Here is a 22,447-nt window from a genome sequence, read left to right as displayed (position 1 = left end):
AACCCGGGAGGCAGAAGTTGCAGTGAGCCGAGATCACACCATTGCACTCCAGCCTGGACAACAAGAGCGAAAATCCATCTCCAAAACAAAAAAAAAAATAGACAGACAAGACTGAAAACCTAATTCAGAAGCACGTGTGCTTGTAACAATAGCTGAGTCTTGGCCAATCCCAGTGGCCATACTTCAACAACTCATAGACTGCTAAGTGTTCAAACTGTTCAAATAAAACAAACACCAACCTGTAACCAGTCCAGCTATTTCTATATCTCACTTCTCATTTCTGTACATCATTTCCCTTTTATTGTCTAAAAATCTTCTTCCACCACTTGGCTGTGCTGGAATCTCTCTGAATCGGCTGTGATTCTGGGAGCTGCCCGATTCACAAATCCTTCATTGCTCAATTAAACTCTTTTAAATTTAATTCTGCTGCAGTTTTTCTTTTAAAAGTGTACAGAATTATAAATTCCTATATGTTTACTGAAGCATTATTGGCAAGTGTGCAGCATTAAAAGCAATTGAAATAGTCCCATAAGGACTTTAATGAAATACAGCCCAACCATCTAAATTAATATATAGACTAGTAAGTCAAAAGGTGAGTTCTGGCTGGGTGTGGTGGCTCACATCTGTAATCCCAGCACTTTGAGAGACTAAGGCAGGACGATTGCTTGAGCCCAGGAATTTAAGACCAGCCTGGGGAGTATAGTAAGACCTCATCCCTGCAAAAAATTTTAAAACAGCTGGGAATGGTAGTATGAATGTGTAGATCTAGTTACTGGTGGACTGAGGGGTGAGGATCCCTTGAACTCGAGAGGTCAGGGGTGCAGTGAACCATGATTGTACCACTCCAGCCTGGGCGACAGAGTGAGACCCTGTATATATATTAATTAATTAAAGGGGAGTGTCTCATTTTTAAATATCACCCCTTTTTCAATCCTTGTTACTCATGAGAGGCGTCAACTCCTCAGGAATGTTAGGTCAGGAAAAGCTGAAATAACTATGTAGGAAAATAACATGTGAAGAAACCTACTTTATAATGTTTAATGAAAAAAAATCAGGTCATAAAACCAGGTGTAGGCTCAGTCAGTTGCTCACACCTGTAATCCCAGCACTTTGGGAGGCCGAGGCAGGTGGATTGCTTGAGGTCAGGAGTTTAAGACCAGCCTGGCCAACATGGCAAAACCCCATCTCTATTAAAAATAAAAAAATTAACCAGGTGTGGTGGCGCACACCTGTAATCCCAGCTACTCGGCAGGCTGAGGCAGGAGAATCGCTTGAACCTGGGAGGCAGAGGTTGCAGTGAGCCAAGCTTGCACCACTGCACTCCAGCCTGGGCAACAGAGCCAGACTCCACCTCAGAAACAAAAACAAAAACAAAACAAAAAAAGCAGGTGTAAAGCATTATTCTTTTTTGTTTGAATAGATATGAATATACATATATAGACCATTTTTCCCCAAAACGTTCTCGTGGTTACCCTGTGTCGTATGATTGTGGCTTGTTCTGTTTCGGGTTTTGATTTCTATTTGATTAAAATTGCTCATTTCTAGTTTCTAGTATTTCTGTAATTATTTTTCCTACTTAGTAAATTAATTACTTAATAACGCTTAAATAATTATGACTTAATAATTTTTTTAAGCTGTAAGCTGGGCACGGTACTGTGTGCCTATAAGTCCCAGCTATTCAGAAGGCTGAGGCAAGAGGATGGCTTGAGGCCAGGAGTTCAAGACCAGACTTGGCAACATAAACATAATTGATTTTATTTTGAGACAATGTCTCAAATTTAAATTTTAAAGGTGTAAAAATTATCCTAGGGATAAACTGCAACATGCTTAAGGATAAGTGCTTAAGGATAAATTGCAAACTTTTTAGCATGGCATTCAAGGCCCCATCAACTGTGGCTCCAACCTGTCCTTCTCCTCTTGTCTTTGACTTCTCCCTGTGTTGTAATCAACAGTAACCTCCAGAGCAAAGTCCTTGCTCTCCCCTCCCCACATATATGCATGTCCTGCTTTCTCTCTGAGTTCAGCCTCACAGACCTTTGTGAGATGTGTCTTCTCTGACCAAGTGTGACAGAGTCTTTCCTTTGGGATGGGGAAGGGTGTTGTTGTCCTGCTGACAGGAAGAGACGAGTAAAAAAGTAGAGCAGAGCTTTCTAGAAATGAATGGATTCCTTCTCTGCCCTTACGTGGTTCCAAACTGAGTTTCTCTTGGTATTTTCTTTTCAGTTGATGTCATCTCACATGAGGTGAGAAAATAAATAGACTCCCTCCTGCCCCCTTTCTGGGCCCCCAGTTCAGCTAAGCCATAAAACTTCTTTTCAGACAACTTAAACCTGTGTAAGACATTTGCAGCTTCTGAGGTTGCCTTGTTGGGTGCTGTACTTGGCTGCCCTCAGAACCCGTTCCAGAGGCCAGGTGAATGAATGGTGAATAGACTCCAGTGTTCTGGAGGGAGGCCGGGGGACAGGGCAATGGCTGATCATCAACAATGCCCAAGCAGAAAAGTGACTCTATAAAATACAGAGATGTTTCTTCGCAGCTTAGCAATTTCTACTCCTTATGTTCTCTTTTTTTGCCTTTGGACAAAAAGATTTTTTTAAAATTTGTTCAATTACATTTTAACCCTGAGACAGATGACCTTTTCAAGTATTAAACAGTGGGACTTTCACAGCCTCTGCATTCTTTTACAGCCACCTGAACAATAAGCCTTTCAGCTCTTCAGTGAGTGAGAATGATTAGCCAAGCCCAAAACAGGTCTGACTACACTTTGAGCAAAGATCAAATATCCCAGCAGGGAGGCCTGCCTGGCCTGTTTTTATTTGAGAAGTTTCTCCCAAGCTCCGAAGTCAGCAACAGCTTCCTTCTTTCTAAGATCATTAGGCTCCAAACTCCAGCAGCCCTTTTCTCCTCTGTGGACAAGAGGTGTCCTCTCATTGTTCCTCCAGATTTTCAAACCCTATTCAGCCCTGAACAAAACTTGGAAGGAAGAGAAGATTGTCTCAGTGCCCTCTTCCTTCAGCTTGAAGAACAGACAGCCTGGCTGTTCTCATCTGTTAGAAATAGATGCTTGGTGCCACAAAGAAAAATCAGCATTGAGATTAAGGATCTTTCAGCAACGTAATTTTTACTTCCTCGACTGCAGGAAGGGTCTTGCTCACCATCTTGCCACGAGCGTACAATGAATAAAGGAAAATAGACAAATTTCTTCCTTATGCATTTGGGGTTGTCCTTACTGCTGTGTCTGATCTCTGTTGGCTGGAGCCAGACCTCACAATCTAAACTAAAACCCGATTGACTAACAACTTGAAACTTTTCTAAACAGGTAAAAGCAATGGAGAGCTGGGACATGCCTGTGAGCACATCCAGCACAGATATTTTGGTTAAAGTGCAAGGACATAGAATGTACTATGTGCCTATATGCATGGCATGTTTAACAGCTACATAGGATAGGGCTTAACAAAGTTATTAGCACACATATTCTTTAACAAGAAAGCAAACTTTAAAAAGGAACTTTTTTATTTCCCACATCACTCTTCCCTGATCAGCTCAGCAGAACCAGAAATTCTCAGATCTAAACTTAATGCTTCGATCTCAGGTAAAATCCAGAAGGAAGAACACATTATTTTTATTTGTGATGCGCAGTCTTTGTTTGATTGAATGACACTTAAAACATTTAATTGTGTCAATATTAATAATTGGAGACATCAACAAGCTTCTCGATTCCTCCCTCCTGGATGGAAATCACCCCTAAGTCAGATGCCAGAACTTGACTTCTATTATCCTGGAATGAGTCAAGAGAAATTTAAGTGGGAAACACAACAGGTTTTTCTGGCTGCTACTTCTCTGCCCCACACCCAAACTCTCCTTCCCTCCCAGCACGCACGTGTGCACGCACACAGACACACACTCCCCATGAGGGCTCTGAGCTGGGAGAGAGACAGGTCTGGAAAGAGCAGAGGGAGAAGGAGGTAGTGTCATTGCACTCATCACCTGCCCCACAGTTTGCCTATCATTTGGGGGATATGAGAGAAGAGTGGGCCTGAGTCCTGCACCTCCGTCTGGGAGTTTTATAGCTGGTGGACCTGCTGACCAACTCCCTCGACCCTGCCACACACGCACACACACACACACACTTGCATGCACACATGCACACATGCACACACATGGTATAGAGTGGTTGAAATGGAGCCATGGCCTTTCCAGGCACTACAGAGCTTGTCGCTATGTCTCCCAAGTTTTCCACGGCCCTCAAGTGAGACACAGCAAGTACTTAGGAGAGAGAGCCAAGGTGCTACTGAGAGGCTGCCCAGCAGAGGAAATGAGCACAGCGGTTCAAGGACAAGGCATAAGCCATCCAAAGGGTGAGAAAGGACTTAGCTGCAACTCTGAGGAAGCACTGAGCCAGCGAGCTGCACAGGAGCAGGAAGGAGTGACGGCAGGCCCGAGTTAGCACTCTCGGAGCCAAGCACCTTCCCTGCTGAGGAACACACAAGCCCAACCCTGGGACCCAAGTCAGGGAGATGGGCAACCCCACCCATCCCGCCTCAGATAGAGGCTCTGTGCACTCCTAGAGCCTTCAATTCAGCCCAGGGGGAGAGTGAGGAAAACAGAGAGAGGAGCTGGAAATGAACTGTGTGCTTCCATATTTTCAAACCCTATTCAGCCCTGAACAAAACTTAGAAAGAAGAGAAGATTGACTGGCTCATAAGGCCTGGAATGACAAAGAAAAAGCTCAGAAATAACCGGATTCAGTTGCCTGCATCAGACCACGAGGCTCAGAATCAGGGTTCAGAAGTGACATGGTCAGAGTAAGTGCCAGGGTGCCACTGACAGCACTGTGATCTTGGGCGTGTTGTTTTACTTCTCCAGGCCCTGTGACTGCACTCCTCTTTCAAAATGAGTTTTCTCCCAGCTCTGGGAGTGTACAGTTCTGTGGCCCCCAGGGTGGCCTGCAGCTGGCTCAAGCCCGGCTTCTACTCCATGCTTCATGTGGCTGTGGGCCCAGTAAGTGTACCCAGAGGAGGCCTGGTGACAGACAGCGGGCCTGGTGACAGATAGCAGGCAGAGAAGGACCCAGCCCAGCCTCCTTTGTCATTTTCCTTTATCCTGTGCAGCTCTGTGGGAGAGTTTCCCAGTCTGTGCTGAGAATACCTTCCTGGTCACCACTTTTGCAATCGTCCTGTAGAGGGCACAGTGTCCTCGTCCCCATGGCTTTCATGGTTCAGTCAAGCCCTGAAGGCTTTTCTGTCCATCTGCTGATCTACTCAAGCACTGAGGACAGCACTTTGGGAACAAGGCATATCTGGGAGCGCAGGAGGGGCCTTTGACTGTGAGGAGCTTGCAGTAGCTCTCAAGAAGAAACGACACGAACCTGGTCCAGTCAATCAAAGACATATTCACGTGACAGGCTAAGATAGCAAACAGATTCTAGATGCTTAAGAATTCAGAAAGAATTCAATGAGGTGGTTCATGCCTGTAATACCAGCACTTTGGGGAGGCCGAGGCGGGCGGATAGCTTGAGGCCAGGAGTTTGAGACCAGCCTGGCCAACACGGCGAAATCCTGTCTCTGCTAAAAATACAAAAATTGGCAGGGCGCAGTGGCTCATACCTGTAATCCCAGCGCTTTGGGACGCTGAGGCAGGCGGATCATGAGGTCAGGAGTTCAAGACCAGCCTGGCCAACATGGTGAAACCCCGTCTCTACTGAAAATACAAAAATATTAGCTGGGCATGGTGGCAGGCACCTGTAATCCCAGCTACTCAGAAGGCTGAGACAGGAGAATCATTTGAACCCGGGAGGCGGAGGTTGCAGTGAGCTCAGATTGTGCCATTGCACTCCAGCCTGGGTGACAGAGTGAGACTCCGTCTCAAAAAAAAAAAAAAAAAAGGAAACGACATAGATACATGTACTCTATAATCCACCCTTTTTTACAAACGCGAACTGCTCTGCACCTTGCTTTAATCACTCACTATATCTTGGATCTCATATCACATTGCCAATACTCTAAACACTTTACACTTATTAACTCATTCAATCCTGTGAGGTAGTTGCCGTTATCATCCTCACAACCATCATTTCTATAGGTGAGAAAATTGAGGTCCCAGAAGATAAGCGCATCATTAATGGTCACATATCTAGTAACTGGTGGAGGCAGGACTTGAACCTAGGCAGTCTGAGTCCAGAATATCTGCCTTCAACCACGAAACTTTACAGCCTTTACACATGTATATCTGTAGGCTAAACTTTTAGAAGTTAAAGCCCTGAGACAATTTTTTTTTTTTTGAGACAGAGTCTTGCTCTGTCGCCCAGGCTGGAGTGCAGTGGCCCAATCTCAGTTCATTATAGTCTCAGCCTCCCAGGTTCAAGCAATTCTCCTGCCTCAGACTCCAAGTAGCTGGAATTACAGGCGTGCACCACCACGTCTGGCTAATTTTTATATTTTTAGTAGAGACAGGGTTTCACCATGTTGTCCAGGCTGGTCTTGAACTCCTGACCTCAAGTGATCCCCTGGCCTTGGCCTCCCAAAGTACTCGTATTACACGTGTGAGCCACTGCACTGGGCCATGATACTATTTTTGATAGATATTGCAAAATTACCTTTCCTCTTGCCCCGTCAGTTGACACTCACACCCTAATGGATGAGAATCCCCATTTCTCCAGTACTCACTGAGCACTCACTTACCAGAGTAGTGTCAGTGGTTGGGTAGGTGCTCATGATAAAGGGGACCATCCCTGCTCTTGAGAACTTCCAGTCTTATTGGGAGAGGCTAAGAGGTGAGTCACAGTGGATCAATGGTAACCCCTACTTAATAAATAAACCAACCAGGCCATTAACTTGTGCTTTGAAGAAGGCAGAATACAGATCACAAAGAGTAGGCTCCTCAAGTCTCCCACAACGTGACCAGCTTAGGTTGTGTGTTTTGTGAAATCGCAAAAAATAAAAACAAACAGGCTGGGTGCGGAGGCTCATGCCTGTAATCCCAGCACTTTGGGAGGCCGAGGCAGAAGGATCACCTGAGGTCAGGAGTTTGAGACCAGCCTGGCCAACATGGTGAAACCCTGTCTCTACTAAAAATATAAAAATTAGCCAGGTGTAGTGGCAGGTGCCTCTAATCCCAGTTGCTCGGGAGGCTGAAGCAGGAGAATTGCTTGAACCCAGGAGGTGGAGGTTGCAGTGAGCCGAGATTGTGCCATTACACTCTAGCCTGGGGTAAAGAACCAGATTTTGTCTCAAAAATAAATAAATAAATATATAAATAAATAAAAACAAAAATGAATAAATCATCACAAAGCCTCCCCAGCAGGCTCTCATATTACAACACCACAAGACTAAGAACAATCCAAATACTTTTTAATCCAGGTCTGCTCCTCACCATCTTCAGAGGAAGGCTGAAAGACCTTTTGTTGTAGTAAGAGGTTAAGGAATTTTCTAGTTCCAGTGAAAGAAGAGGGAAGTCTGCAGACACCAGACCATTTGCTAAAGGTGAATTTTGGCAACAGGCATTTTAGTCCTCGAATATATATACAAATTATATATACATAAAAACAGGTCCTAGTTTGTATCCACTTAAAAGTGCAGGCAGGAAGCCTGGCGTGGTGTCTCATTCCTGTGATCTTAACACTTTGGAAAGCCAAGGCCATCAGACTGCTTGAGCCAAGGAGTTCAAGACCAGCCTGGCCAACATGTTGAAACCCTGTATCTATAAAAATTAAAGGAAAAGAAAACTGCAGATCTAACCAGGGCGCTAGAGCTTTAATTCTTGCTTCTGTGCTGAGTCCGTCACTGCCCTCTCTGCTTTTCAGCTAATGAATGCCATTTCACTCACTCAGGTGAAACTATTTTTTAAATTCCTGCTAGGCACCTGTTAGATACATATGAGTAAGACACACAAATAGGCTGCTTCAAGTGACTCCCAAGAGGAGGAAATGCAACTGTGTAGGCTTCAACCATTTGCCACAGTAAAATGTTCCCCGCCAGCTGGGAGTGTGCTGCTGCCTGTCAGTTTCAGCTGTCTGTGGGAAGAAATGGGTTTGCGCTTGGTCTGGCATACATTTATACGTGAGCTAAGATTTGTTCCTATTTATAATTCTCCAAGAAAGCTTAGGAAAGCATTAGGAGAAAGAAATGTTCATGAAGTATTTTGTGTAAAGTCAAATATGTCAGTCTAGGGGCTTCCATCTGCGTTTATGAATAGATGGAAAATTATTTGACCTCAGCATACAGGAATTTGTCAATCAGTTGGGAGACTCTCCCAAAGGAGATTTGACCTCACACCCTAAAGACAAAGTAAAAATATGCTAACAGCTAAAGAACCTTAAAAGCAAGATAGAAAAAAATATACATAAGCAAATAAATTAATTAACTTTTTAAAAAGCAATATGGAAGCAGATTTTAGCTTGTCCTCTGTATTCATTCCCTTTCTGCTCTTTAAAGAAAGTGGGGGAGTCAGGCGCAGTGGCTCATGCCTCTAATTGCAGCACCTTGGGAGGCTGAAACGGGTGGATCACTTGAGGTCAGGAGTTCAAGACCAGCCTGGACAATGTGGTGAAACCCCGTCTCTACTATAAATACAAAAATTGGGGGAGGGCATGGTGACGCATGCCTGTAATCTCAGCTACTTGGGAGGCTGAGGCAGGGGAATTGCTTAATCCGAGGAGGCAGAGGTAGCAGTGAGCCAAGATCACGCTGCTGCACTCCAGCCTGGGTGACAGAGCAAGACTCCATCTCAAAAAAAAAAAAGAAAGAAAGAAAGGAAAAAAAGCATGCGTTTTCATCATTGCATCAAAACTGATTCTGGAAGTGAAATGGTAAAAGTTCCCTTGTCTCCCTCAGATGGCGTGCGATGGGGGTGTGGCTGGTCTCTTAAGTGTCCCACTGCTCAAACCCCTAGGGGGAGCACGCAGACGGAAAGGCTGTGGGGCTCCGACGCCAGGACAGTGCCTAGGGGTGAATGCTTACAGCTCCTGAAGCCGCAGTGGGCATGTGTTATAGGGTGCTCATTTAATTTAGTTGTCCATAAGTGGCTTGTATTAGTCAGTTCAATTAGACACCCTGCCTTATCACAAGGACAGAGGGCTTTCTGTATCCCGGGGTTTCTTGCCTTGGTGTACCATTAGAATCAGATCACATGTAGGCTTGGAGATTGAGCACAAGGTTTTATTGAGTGGAAGTAGCTCTCAGAAGATGGGGGAGCCAGAAGGGGATGGAGTGGGAAGGTGGTTTCCCTGGAGTCAGTCTGCTCAGTGGCCTGGGCTTTCCTCTGACCCCGCCCCTGCGTCTTTCTGCTGCTTGATGGCCTGCCGGCATCAGTGTGCTCTTAGACAGTGCATTCCTCTCAACATCCAGCCACTTGTGTCTTTGTCCACTGGTGTGCTCCTGCCTCTCCATGTCCAGCCACTTTTTATGCATGCTCACTAGTGTCTTGGGTTTTTACAGGCACAGGATGCGGGCATGGCAGGCCAGGGTGGTCTTGAGAAATGCAACATTTGGGCACAAAAACAGAAATGCCTGTCCTCACCTAGGTCGGTGGGCACAGGCTGAGGGGTGGAGCCCTCACCAGCATGCCTTAGTCCATTCCTGCTGCTCTACCAAAATGCCTTCGACTGGGAATTTATAGATATTAGAAACTTATTTCTCATTATTCTGGAGGCTGAAACTCCAAGATCAAGGCACCAGTAGATTTGGTGTCTGGTAAGGGCTGCTCTGCTTCTGAAACTGGCCCAATTGTCCTATAGAACCGATGTTTATGGTTTCTTTGAATAAACATAGAAATTGATGCTCTCAGTCATTTTTTTTTCTTTTTGAGACATGGTATCTCTCTCTGTGTTGCCCAGACTGAAGGCCGAAGTGCAGTAGCATCATTATGGCTCACTGCAGCCTTGATCTCCCAGGCTCAAGCGATCCTCCCACCTCAGCCTCTAGAGTAGTCAGGAATATAGATGCGTTCCACCACGCCTGGCTAATTTTTGTATTTTTCTAGAGAAGGGGGTTTCACCATGTTGTTTAGGCTGGTCTTGAACTCCTGGGCTCAAAGGATCTGCCTGCCTTGGCCTCCCAAAGTGCTGGGATTACAGGACAGAGCCACAGCATGGCCACATCCTCTCTAAAATTGATCACATAATTGGAAGTAAATCACTCCTCAGAAAAACAAAGACAAAAAAAAAAAAAAAACACTTGAGAACGTTACATTTGTCTTATCTGAGTTCCTTTCTCAGGAAACCAACCATCAGTCCTCCCAGATAGTAACAAGGAATTGAAACTTACCAGATCACCACATCTGGACAATGAGATGTCAAACCCCTCACCTATCAGGATTGCTTAATGGACCACTTGCCTCCTATTGACCAACTTCTCTTTCTTTTCCCTCCCTAATTCCTGTTTTCCCACACATGGTCACATTTTTTTCCCCACTATAAAAGCCCCTAGTTTTAGTTGGTCAGGGACATGGATTTGAGACTGATCTACTATCTCCTCGGCTGCAGCACCTGAAAAACCTTCTTCCCTGGCAATACTCATTGTCTCAGTGATTGACTTCTTTCTTTAACAAAGTCCCACAGTTAATTAGCAGGAAGGAGTCACTTTGCTTTTCCTTCCATGATCCCTGAAACTGAGTAAGTTATGTTCTACTTGGTGAGATCGTACAGAGGATAGCCATCACCTATTTAGTTCTTGCTGCGTACCAGACATCACCTGAATCAACTTGTTTAATCTTCTGAACAGTCCCTATGATGGTTAATACTGAGTGTCAACTTGACTGAAATGAATGATACAGAGTATTGATCCTGGGTGTGTCTGTGAGGGTGCTGCCAAAGGAGATTCACATTTGAGTCAGTGGGCTGGGAAAGGCAACCCATCCTTAATCTGGATGCTGGATGGGTGAGATCTAATCGGCTGCCAGTACTGCTAGAAATGTGAAAAGAGAGACTGGCCTAGCCTCCCAGCCTACATCTTTCTCCCATGCTGGATGCTTCCTGCCCTCAAACATGGGACTCCAAGTTCTCCAGTTTTGGAACTTGGACTGGTTCTCTTTGCTCCTCAGCCTGCAGACAGCCTATTATGTGAGTTAATACTTAATCAACTCCCCTTTACGTATATATCTACTCCATTAGTTCTGTCCCTCTAGAGAACCTAATACAGTCCCCTAACCACCTTGAAGTAGTTATTATTGTTGTTGTCACCCTCATTTTAAGGTGAGGAAATAGATACACAGAGAGAGGAAGTGCTTTGCCCAAGGACACAGAGATAAGAAAGGGAATAGGTTGGGCTGGCTGCATCATTTGCAGGGCCAAGCACAAAATGAGAATGTGGGGCCCCAGCCAGGGGGTGGGGAAGTCAACTCCCCTTCTCATAGTGGATGGGTGATCCCTAAGGGATGGCCACCTCTGCCACCCAGGCCATATTTGGTACCTGGATGGGGGTGGGTGGAAGCCCCTGCCGGTAGCTGAGACACTGCCAACCTAGGTCAAGGATAGCTGCCACCTTAACCCGGAGACACCAGAGAGGGTCAGGGAGCTGTGCCTCACCCTGATCCTCTGTGAGACAGTGCCCAGGCACCCACTGGGAGGGTGGATGGTGACGGTGGGACAGGAGACTCCATCCTCCCACACCCCTGGGCAATGAGACCTGGTTGCTGCCCTGGGCAGAAGTGGGCAGCAGTTGTGGAGTTGGCTAGGGAGAGCCACAGTGCCATGGGATAGCAGGCACCCAAGAGGAAGGAGGAGGGGCTGGGAGGTGGGACTGTGCATGAGCTGAGGCGCCAAGACCCCTTGTGTGTGCTCCATCACCCATCAATCATTAACCTTCACTTAATTGAAAAGTGAGAAAGGAAACCTTTGCTCAGTCTCTAAAAATCTGCACTGCCATTCTACTTCAAAAAGTGAAAACTGCAAAATATAAAGTGATATTAGTCTTGACAAATAAATTTATTCTTTAACACCCCCATGAGGAATTTCTTTCTTTCCTTCCTTCTTTTTTTTTTTTTTTTTTTGAGATGGAGTTTTGCTCTGTCACCCAGGCTGGAGTGCAATGGCACAGTCTAGGCTCACTGCAACCTCCGTCTTCCAGGTTCAAGTGATTCTCCTGTCTCAGCCTCCCAAGTAGCTGGGACTACAGGCACCCGCCACCATGCCCGGCTAATTTTTGTATTTTTAGTAGAGAGAGGGTTTTACCATCTTTGCCAGGCTGGTCTTGAATTCCTGACTTTGTGATCCACCTGCCTTGGCCTCCCAAAGTGCTGGGATTACAGGCATGAGCCACTGCGCCCAGCCAGGATTATCTTTCTTTATGAAGCCTTACTTAGTAACCATAAGAGGTTTGTTGCCCAAAGCACTGGACAAGTCAATACACCAAGACACCAGGTTACAGCGTGAAAGAGGTGTAATTGTGGAGCTGCTGGGTGAGGAGATGGGAGGAAACCTCAAATTCATCTCCCCAAGGAGTTTGAGGCTAGGGTTTTTTTTAGACAGAATTTTGCTTTGTCACCTAGGCTGGAGTGCAGTGACGTATCAGCTCACTGTAACCTCAAACTCCTGGGCTCAAGCAATCTTTCCACCTCAACCATCTGAGTACCTTGGACTACAGGCTTACACCTTTATGCCCAGCTCATTTTTTAATGTTTTGTAGAGAGGGCCTCATTATGTTGTCTGGGCTGGTCTTGAACTCCTGAACTCAAGTGAGTTTCCTACTTTAGCCTCTAAAAGTGCTAGGATTACAGGTGTGAGCTACTGCACCCTGCCTGGGGCTAGGTTTTTATTTTTTTTTTTAACAGGCCCCTCTGCTGTAGGACCGCTGATGTCCACTCCTGTGGCTAGGGTTTTTAAGTGGACCAAAGTTGGAGACCATTGATTGGTTGAAAAGTGCAGGGTGAAGTCATGAGACAGAGAGATGAAGAAATTATATTCTCATGCTGATTCTGTTCCTGTGTGTGTGTGTGTGTGCGTGTGTGTGTGTGTGTGTGTTGGGGAGGGTGGTCTTTAAACTGGTTGATGTTGGCTGTTCTGCTGGAACTTAGGATCTGCCTAAGCAGTTCTTAAACAAAACCTTTATGATTCCGGAGCCAGAAATCCTACCTATCGAAACAACAGGGATGCAAATGGTCAGCACCTAGTGTTACCTGACGTTGAGTTATTAATACAAAGAAGCAGGTCAAACTGCAGCCTGATTAATGCTTGATTATAACTTTATTTCTGTGCAGAATTCTTCTCAACCTTGTAAGGATGGCTTCAACTTGGACTTCCCCAATAGAAAGGACCACACTTTCATTGTGCTCCTAATTTGTATAATTATAATGTTAAGAACTTGGAATTTCAAATGAGACTAACCTGGGTTGGAATCCCAGCTCTCTCAGTGATTAGTTGTGAGACCTGGCCAAATTACTTGCATCTCTGTTTTGTCACCTGGAAACACAGATAAGGAAACTCAGTTGCGGCTGAAGAACAGCTATACCAAATAGGCTTTTAAGTGGCAATCTGGCTGGAAACCGCGCTGCGGGACTTGTGTTGAAACTTTGTTTGCAAAAGCAAGCACATTTGTTTTCACTAAGATTTTATATTTACTTGCAGTGTATTTGGGAATGGGAAGCAAATGGAGATTGAGAGGGTAAAAATCAAGGTCACTGATAAGAGTACTTAGCACAGTGCCTAACACCTAAAAAATTAACTGCATATATTTATCAGTTTTTTCCCACTAGATTGAATTTCTTAAGATCTGTATTTGTTCTTATTTATCTGCATCTAACAATGCTTGGCACCAAATGTAGAAATGAAATGAATTTTCTTCTTTGCAATCTTGGCTAAAAAATGAGGGTTTTATCAATAACTTTGTAGAGTTAAAAATAAGTCTCTTATGCTCTTGATATTCTTCCTGTTGGAAACACAAAGAAGCGGAAAAAGTTTGGAAAAATGACGTTAACAAAGTCTTTTATTATCAAACACTCAAACTTACTCCTTACTGCCTTGTTAACACTTGATTTGTCCCCCCTTTTTTCTTTTCTTTTTGAGACAGGTTTGCGTTGTCGCCCAGGCTGGAGTGCAGTGGCCCGATCCTGGCTCCCTGCAACCTCGGTTCAAGCGATTCTCGTGCCTCAGCCTCCCAAGTAGTTAAAGGCGCCTGCCAACACGTCCGGCTAATTTGTGTATTTTTAGTACAGACGGAATTTCTCCGTGTCGGCCAGGCTGGTCTCCAACTCCTGGCCTCAAGAGATCCACCCGCCTCGGCCTCCCAAAGTGCTAGGATTAGAGGCATGAGTCATCCGTTTTTCTCACTTTTGTTTACATTTAAAATAATAAACCTTGAGGTTGAGCGCGGTGGCTCACGCCTGTAATCTCAGCACTTTGGGAGGCCGAGGCCTCATCCGAGGTCAGGAGTTCGAGACCAGCCTGGACAACATGGTGAAACCCCCGTCTCTACTAAAAATAAAAAATATTAGCATGTGTGCTGGCACGCGCCTGTAGTCTCAGCTATTCGGAAGGCTGAGGCAGGAGAATCGCTTGAACCCAGGAGGTGGAGGCTGCAGTGAGCCTAGCCTGTGCCATTGCATTCCAGCCTGGGCGACAGAGTGAGACTCTGTCAAAAAAAAAAAAAAATTAGCTGGACAGCACCAGTAATACCAGCTACTCGGGAGGCTGAGGCAGAAGAATCGCTTGAACCTGGGAGGCGGAGGTTGCTGTGACCCAGTATCGCGCCACTGCACTACAGCCTGGGCGACAAGAGCAAAACTACATCTCAAAAGAACATAATAAAATAAAATAAAATACCTTGAATGTCATCGATGTAAATTTGGAACTCCTATAGGGAGATTCTATACATCCCGCTCTTGGACGTTTTATTCCAAAGACACAAGCAAAAGGAAGAAAACGACTGCGGCGAACCACAGCTCACGACAACTTGATGACTGCAGGATCATTGGACGACGGCGACATCCATCCAATCGTCGGAAAGTCCGGAGAGAACGCTGTCTAGATTGGTTAGAGGAAACATCTCTCCAGGTTCGTTCAAGAAAAGGGTTCAGCCGGCAACGCCTCTGGCCAATCAGAGAAAGCATGAGGGCGGGCTGTGCCGCAGGAAGGTGGTGAATCTCAGCGGGTCAGACCCTCCTGCCGTGATGGGGGGCGTGGCCTCCGCTTGCGGGCTCCAGGCTCGCTGGGCCGCGCGCGGGGTGGGCGGGAACCACGAGCCTGGGCGGGGCGAGCGGTGTCCGCCGCGGAGCCGGATGCGGGCGGCAACGCGGCGGCAGCGGCCCTGGGGATGGGCGGAGCCCCAGCCGCTTGTGCTGGTGGCCGCCGCTGCTGCCCCAGCCAGAGACCGAGCCGCCGCCTCTGCGCCCGCGCGTCGCTGCTTCCCAGGGCGGCGGTATGCTGGGGAAAGGGGTAGTCGGCGGTGGCGGCGGCACCAAGGCGCCCAAGCCCTCCTTCGTGTCGTACGTACGCCCTGAGGTGAGGGGGCCCCGCGCGGGCGGGGCGTCGGGCTGGGGCGGCCCGGGCATGGGGCGCCGGGAGCCCCTTCCCGGCGGTGGGGAGTGCTGCGGATCGCTTTCTGCCCTTGTGCCGGGCGACGGGGCATCCAAGCGGGCTGAAGACGCAGGGGAGCCCTGGGGCCTCCTCGCCGGCCGGGGTGAGGACCCCGGCGCGGCCAGGCAGGTGCCCGAGCGCAGGGCCCGGTCGCTGGCGGCTGGTGGAGGGGCCCGAGCCGAGAAGGGATTGCGGCCCGGGACTCCCCTGGGGATTCTGGAGAGGAACTGGGGTTGTGGCACTGCTGGGAGGGGAAGGGCCGGGGGTCGGGGCTCCCAAGGGGGCCTGACCGGAACCCGTGTGGGTCTGTCCTGCCGCTGGACTTTCTCAGTGAGCCCAGGAGCCCGCCGGCCTCCGCTCCCTGCCTGTGAGTGCCTCGGATGCTACTGGCGGGATGCCCTGCACCTACGTCCGCCTCCCATCAGCGCTGAGAGGACAAACGGGGGTCGGCCCGGCCTCAGCCAGTCTCTGCCTCTCCCTTGGGAATTCTCCTCTGTCGCCTCTTTCTCCTCATCCCCTCACCATCGTCCTTTCCACCCACTTCTTACTGTTCTGAATCTTCATGTCAAGAAGTTTATTCATTCATTCAGAAAATACTTCTTGAGCTCCTACTATGTGTGTCAGGCACTGTTCTAAATGCTTGTGATAGACATCAGTGAAGAGGACAGAGAACTCGGCTCTCTTGGAGCTTATTTGAGGGGGAGAGGAGAACATGGTGGATTATAGATATTTAAGTAAATTATATGGTGTAGTAGGAGGTGATAAATATCATGGGAAAGAAAAGGCATCTTTTTCCTCTTCGCAAAGGTGGCATTTGAGCCGAGACTTGAAGATACGAGGAGTCTGAGAGAAGAGCGTCCAGGTAGAGGGAAAGCCCCCAGGGAAGGTCGTGAGGTGGGAGTATGTCTGAAGGGTTGGTGGAGCGTCAAGGAAGCCAGCATGGCACAGGCCCCATGGACAAGGAGAGGAGGTTAGAGAGATCAGAACTTGTAGGCCTTGCTCAGGGCTTCTTGAGCAACAGTTCTTAATCCAAATGCCTAGTGAGATGCCTTCTCATTTTGGATTTGTGAAGATTCATTTCTGCCCTTCTCTCCAGCAGAAGTGCAGAAGCAGCGCCAAATTTGTTGCAGATGTCTTCCCACCTCTGTCTTGCAGAAGCACGTGGGCTGTGGATGAGAGATCTGATCAGGGACTGCTTCTATGAGACCACCTGGGGCCTGAAGTATTTGCATATGTATCTTTAAATTCAAGATATGTGTGTTTTCTCCAGGGGAGAGTGCTCTTAAAATCGGTCTTATTTTTAGTCCTAGTATTAAAATACAAACCATTTCCTGTTAGCACCTGATGTGGAGTCAGGGTAGTCTTACATTTTCAGCAGGCTTCCCTTGTAGTATCACGTGTAAGTAATACAGTCAGTTTCTCTTTGTGCCTTTTTAAAACATTTAAATTTTTTAAAAAAAATTTGGGGGCATAACAGGTGTATATATTTAATGGGATACATGAAATATTTGGGCTGGGTGTGGTGGCTGACACCTGTAATCCTAGCACTTTGGAAAGCTGAGGTAGGTGGATCACCTGAGGTCAGGAGTTTCCAGACCAGCCTGGCCAACATGGCGAAACCCCAAAATTAGCTAGGCGTAGTGGTGTACACCTGTAATCCCAGCTACTAGGGAGGCTGAGGCAGGAGAAGCGCTTGAACCCAGGAGGTGGAGGCTGCAGTGAGCCGAGATTGCGCCACTGCACTCCAGCTTGAGTGACAGAGTGAGACTCCATCTCAAAAAATGAAAAAAAATATTTGGATACAGGCATACAAAGCATGAATGGGATATCCATCACCACAAACATTTATCCTTCCTTTGTGTTGCACACTATCCAATTATACTCTTATTATTGACTGTAGTCGTCCTGTTGCACTATCACATACTAGGTCTCACTCTGTCTAACTGTATTTTTGTACCTATTAAACATCTCCACTTCCTTTTCTCCTGCTACTCTTCCCAGCTTTTGGTAATCATCATTCTATTCTCTATCTCCATGAGTTCAATTTTTTTTTTATAGACTGAGTACGGAGTTTCGGTCTTGTTGCCCAAGGTGGAGTGCAATGGCGTGATCTCGGCTCACCGCAACCTCCACTTCCCGGGTTCAAGGGATTCTCCTGCCTCAGCCTCCCAAGTAGCTGGGATGGGATTACAGGCCTGCACCACTGTGCCCAGCTAATTTTTTATTTTTAGTAGAGATGAGGTTTCTCCATATTGGTCAGGCTGGTCTTGAACTCCCTACCTCAGGTGATCCACCCACCTCAGCCTCCCAAAGTGCTGGGATTACAGGTGTGAGCCACTGCACCTGGCCAATTGTTTTAATTTCTAGCTTCCACAAATAAATGAGGACATGCAAAGTTTGTCCTTCCATGCCTGGCATAGTTCACTTAACATAATGACCTCCAGTTCTATTCACTGTTGCAAATGACAGGATCTTATTCCTTTTTATGGCTGAATAGTACTCCCTTGTGTCTATGTACCACATTTTCTTTATCCATTCATCTGTCGATGATGGACACTTAGGTTGTTTCCAAATCTATTTATGGTGAGTAGTGTTGTAATAAACATGGGAGTGCAGATTTCTCTTCCATATACTGATTTCCTTTCTTTCTTTCTTCCTTTTTTAGAGACAGGGTCTTGCTTTGTTGCTCAGGTTGAAGTACAGTGGCATGATCACAGCTTACTGTAGGCTCCACTTCCTGCACTAAAGCGATTTTCCCAAGTAGCTGGACTACAGGTGAATGCCAGAGCACCTGGCTAATTTTAAAATTTTTAGTAGAGATGATGTCTTGCTGTGTTCCCTAGGGTGCTCTCAAATTCCTGGGCTCAAGCAGTCCTCCAACCTCAGACTCCCAAAGTGCTAGAATTGTAGGCTTAAGCCAGCACACCTGGCCCTGATTTCCTTTCTTTTAGGTATATACCTAGCAGTGGGCTTGCTGGATCATATGATAGCTCTATTTTTAGTTTTTGAGGACCCTCCATGCTGTTCTCCACAGTGATTGTACTGATTTACATTCCCACCAACAGTGTATGAGGGTTCTCTTTTGTCCACATCCTTACCAGTATTTGTTATTGCTTATCTTTTGGATGTAAGCCTTTTTAACTGGGATGAGATGATATTTCGTAATTTTTTTTAGTATTTAAAGATTTTTTTAAAATATGAAATGCTTCATGAATTTGCATGTCATCTTTGCACAGGGGCCATGCTAATCTCTATATTGTTCCAATTTTAGTATATGTGATGCTGAAGCGAGCACCCACTGTAGTTTTGATTTGTGTTTCTCTGGTGATCGGTGATGTTAAGCACGTTTTCATATGCTTTTTTTTGCCATTTGTATATCTTCTTTTGAGAAATGTGTATTCATATTTTTCGTCCATTTTTAATTAGATTATTAGATTTTTTCCTATTGAGTTGTTTGAGCTTCTTACATATTCTTGTTATTAATCCCCTGTCAGATAGATAATTTGTAAATATTTTCTCCCATTTAGTGGATTGTCTCTTCATTTTGTTGACAGTTTCCTTTGCTGTGCAGAAGCTTTTTAACTTGATGTTATCCCATTTGTCCATTTTTGCTTTGGTTGCCTGTACTTGTTGGGTATTCTTTGTGTCTTTTTTTGATAGAGCCCTGGTTGAAGTGCAACTGATCTTTAAACTTTTCTCTTCAGTGAAATTAAACTACAAGTGGAAAGTCTTCTGAAATGTGGCCAGAGTTCAAGAATGTTCAAATTCTTCATCCACCAAATGCACATGTTGTAATTAGACATGTTTCCCTCTTTGCCCACAGTGCCTGATATATTTCCTTTGAGAGATAATTAGGGAAGGGGTGTGGTTCATCCCCAAAATAATCCTGAAGTAGTCACATTTTTCAGATCCTTATAGTTGGCAGTTTTGTTTTCTTGCATTAAAATAATGCTGTGCAGACACTATGCCTCTTTGTTGTAGTCTGACTCTAAACATGTTTTGTAACAGAGGATAAGGCTCTGACCTAAATTGTGGATGGTTTTTTAAAAGATAAAGGTAAGGCTGGGCGTGGTGGCTCACACCTGTTATCCTTTGGTGTGTCCGAGGCGGGTGGATAACAAGGTGAAGAAATCAAGACCATCCTAGAGAAATCCTGTTTCTACTAAAAATACAAAAATACAAAAGTTAGCTGGGTGTGGTAACGAGAGCCTGTAGTCCCAGCTACTCGGGAGGCTGAGGCGGGAGAATTGCTTGCACTGGGAGGTGGAGGTTGCAGTGAGCCAAGATGGTGCCACTGCACTCTAGCCTGGGCAAGACTCGTGTCTCAAAAAAAATAAAAAAAGGTAAGAGTAGGAAAGGGTGAGAAAGCAATGAATTTTTAAGTCTATAGGTTTTACCAAGTAATCATGCTATGTAAAATGCAGATGAGCAGCATTGAGGCATAACTTACGTGCTTCTGAGAGCCCTGGGTCTGGTAACCTACTCTTGGCTTACCCAGTGGGAGGAGTTCCTCAGGACACTTTTCTGAGTTGTCCTCTCCTGTTTCTACCGTTTTCTCTTACGTTGCATTTCTCTGAAGTGTCCTGGTTTATGTCATGCTGTTGCTTATTTCTTTGTATGGGTTTCAGTAATTGGGAAATCTCAGTTTCTTAGACACCTGTTTGTTGGTGGATGACTGAGCTGCCAGAACAATCTTTACACCTTATGATGTAATGATACCTGTATCTGGTGATAAGCTTGTTCTTGGTTGATCAGATAGGTTCAGCAGTGGCGGCTTTCAGTATGCCAGAGAATCTGTCAATAGTCAGCACTTTGTGTTAGAAACAAAAGTGCTTAACTGGATAAGGTATTTTAAGATCATGCTTTTAAACGTGATGAGCTTACTTTTTTTCCTTGTGATCAGAAAGGACTGGCATCAGACAGCGTAAAATGAGGACTAGTAGTTAATGACTTTTAAAATTGGATTGCTGCCAGAGTAAAATGGCTTCTTCTATCCTTGATTATTCTAAATCAGTGAATGTGACAGTTAAAACCTTGAACCATAATTTAGGAGCTTTGATCATGCTTTGAAAACTCTACTCAGAGGATTACAAATTGGTAAAGCTAGTTAAGTGGGCAGCTGATGGCTCTGAAAGTTGAGATGAACAGGAGGGAGGGATCTAGGGCTATCTTGATGGTACCTGATGGCTGGTACCTAAAAACATTGCAGCACCCCCACCCCAGCCCAGCCCCAGACACAGGGTGCAAAGGATATCGGTGCCTCTGTGAGGGGACCTGCTGGGTGCTGAGCTCTGCTCTAGGGAGGAATGTGGTTACAGTTTAGGTACCAAATCCATCTTTCTTGTTAAATGAAACATCTGTTTGAGTTATTATCCCAGAAGCCATAAGCATTCTTTGTAGAAAAATAAGGTACAGATAAACAAAAACTTTTTTTTTCTTTCTTTCTTTTTTTTCTTTTGGAGACCGAGTATCGCTCTGTTGCCCAGACTGGAGTGCAGTGGCACAATCTTGGCTCACTGCAACCTCCACCGCTCAGGTTCAAGCATTTCTTCTGTCTCAGCCTCCTAAGTAACTGGGACTGCAGGCACCTGCCACCATGCCCTGCTAATTTTTGTATTTTTAGTAGAGACAGGGTTTCATCATATTGGCCAGACTGGTCTCGAACTCCTGACCTTGTGATCCACCCACTTCAGCCTCCCAAAGTGCTGGGATTACAGTCATGAGCCACCGTACCCAGCCAACAAAAACATTTTTTAAAGAAAAATTTTAAACATAAACAACTTGGAGTGTATTCTATATACCTCAAGCAGATATATGTGTAGGTATATATGTATTTTTTTTAACCAAATTGGGATTAATATTACTGATCATATTTTGTAATCTGCCTTTTTTCACCAAAAATATATATTGTAAACATGTCTCCATGTCAGTTGTTATCCCACAATGTCATTTTAAATTAGACCTCTGTAACTGACCAGGCAAAATTTAGCTTTCAAAGGGTAGCTATACTTGTATCCATTTTGTGGGTATTCCAAACAGGGTTAAAATGTACTTTCTGAGAGTTTAGATCAGTGTTTGACCTGAATGAACTAATAATAGTTAACGAGTACTTCCTTGTGGATTTTTAGCTTTGGAAGAGAATTTAAAGATAATATACTTTGCCTCCATTATACTTTTCCTCCATTATACAGATGTGGAAACTGAGGCTCTATAAAGTTTAATGTCTTGCACATGGACATAGTGTTATTGTAGAACAGAGATAAAAACTGTCTCCTAATAGCCAGCAGTGCCATGTTAAACCAGGATCACAGGAGCTCAGGAAAGATTTTATATAGATGTGGGAAGAAAAGCCAAGAGAGATAAAGATTGAGAAGAGTAAAAAAAAATGTGGTGTGGCCAGGTGCAGTGGCTCACACCTGTAATCCCAACACTTTGGGAAGCGAGGTGGTCATATCATGATGGGAGTTCAAGACCAGCCTGGCCAATATGGTGAAACCCTATCTCTACCAAAAATACAAAAATTAGCTGTGTGTGGTGGTGTGCATCTGTAGTCCCAGCTACTTGGGGGTGCTGAGGCAGGAGAATCACTTGAATCTGGGAGGTGGAGGTTGCAGTGAGCCAAGATTGTGCCACTGCACTCCAGCCTGGGTGAAGAGCGAGACTCTGTCTCAAAAAAAAAAAAATGGTGTTAATAGCTATTTTTTATTTTTTCATCTATCCCTCAGGAAAAAGAATGCATTTTGTTGCCTAGCTCTTACTTAAGGCCATTTCTTTTGGTCAGGAGAAGTGAATATATGATCCTGTATTCTTCCCTCAGATATGACTGTGGGTACATACAAAATAAAAATGAATAATTACTAGTATTTATTAGGCACTTCTAATAAATAGATGAGATATGTTCCAGGAACTATCCATTTATTAGGCACTTCTAATAAATGGTTG

The 22,447-nt window shown here is 45.4% G+C and overlaps 1 protein-coding gene, 1 long non-coding RNA gene and 1 other non-coding gene across 5 annotated transcripts in view; 1 reads left to right on the top strand and 2 right to left on the bottom strand.

Annotated features, from left to right (window-relative positions):
• LOC105722457 (uncharacterized) overlaps positions 1–14,919 on the bottom strand; it is a 30,801-nt gene extending 15,882 nt beyond the window's left edge. Inside the window, exons 1-2 of the long non-coding RNA XR_010342573.1 lie at positions 14,753–14,919; positions 13,319–13,393 (exon numbers count right to left, since the gene is read on the bottom strand). This is a non-coding gene — a long non-coding RNA (uncharacterized LOC105722457). The remainder of the gene's footprint in view (positions 1–13,318; positions 13,394–14,752) is intronic.
• Positions 14,920–15,333: 414 nt separating this feature from the next.
• MTMR12 (myotubularin related protein 12) overlaps positions 15,334–22,447 on the top strand; it is a 93,020-nt gene continuing 85,906 nt past the window's right edge. For all 3 annotated transcript variants that reach the window (XM_012459934.2, XM_012459933.2, XM_012459932.2), the window contains exon 1: positions 15,334–15,430. In XM_012459934.2, coding sequence (XP_012315357.2) covers positions 15,350–15,430 — 81 coding nt within the window. In that variant the 5' untranslated portion in view covers positions 15,334–15,349. The remainder of the gene's footprint in view (positions 15,431–22,447) is intronic.
• LOC135274957 (U6 spliceosomal RNA) lies at positions 18,697–18,800 on the bottom strand. The gene has a single exon (XR_010342698.1). It is a non-coding gene; the product is annotated as a U6 spliceosomal RNA (small nuclear RNA).

Source organism: Aotus nancymaae, unplaced genomic scaffold (genome assembly GCF_030222135.1).
Source record: "Aotus nancymaae isolate 86718 unplaced genomic scaffold, 86718_ANA_hifiasm-v0.15.2.pri h1tg000014l, whole genome shotgun sequence".
In the NCBI taxonomy this organism is placed as follows: domain Eukaryota; kingdom Metazoa; phylum Chordata; class Mammalia; order Primates; family Aotidae; genus Aotus; species Aotus nancymaae.
This window is presented reverse-complemented; position numbering and strand designations above follow the sequence as displayed.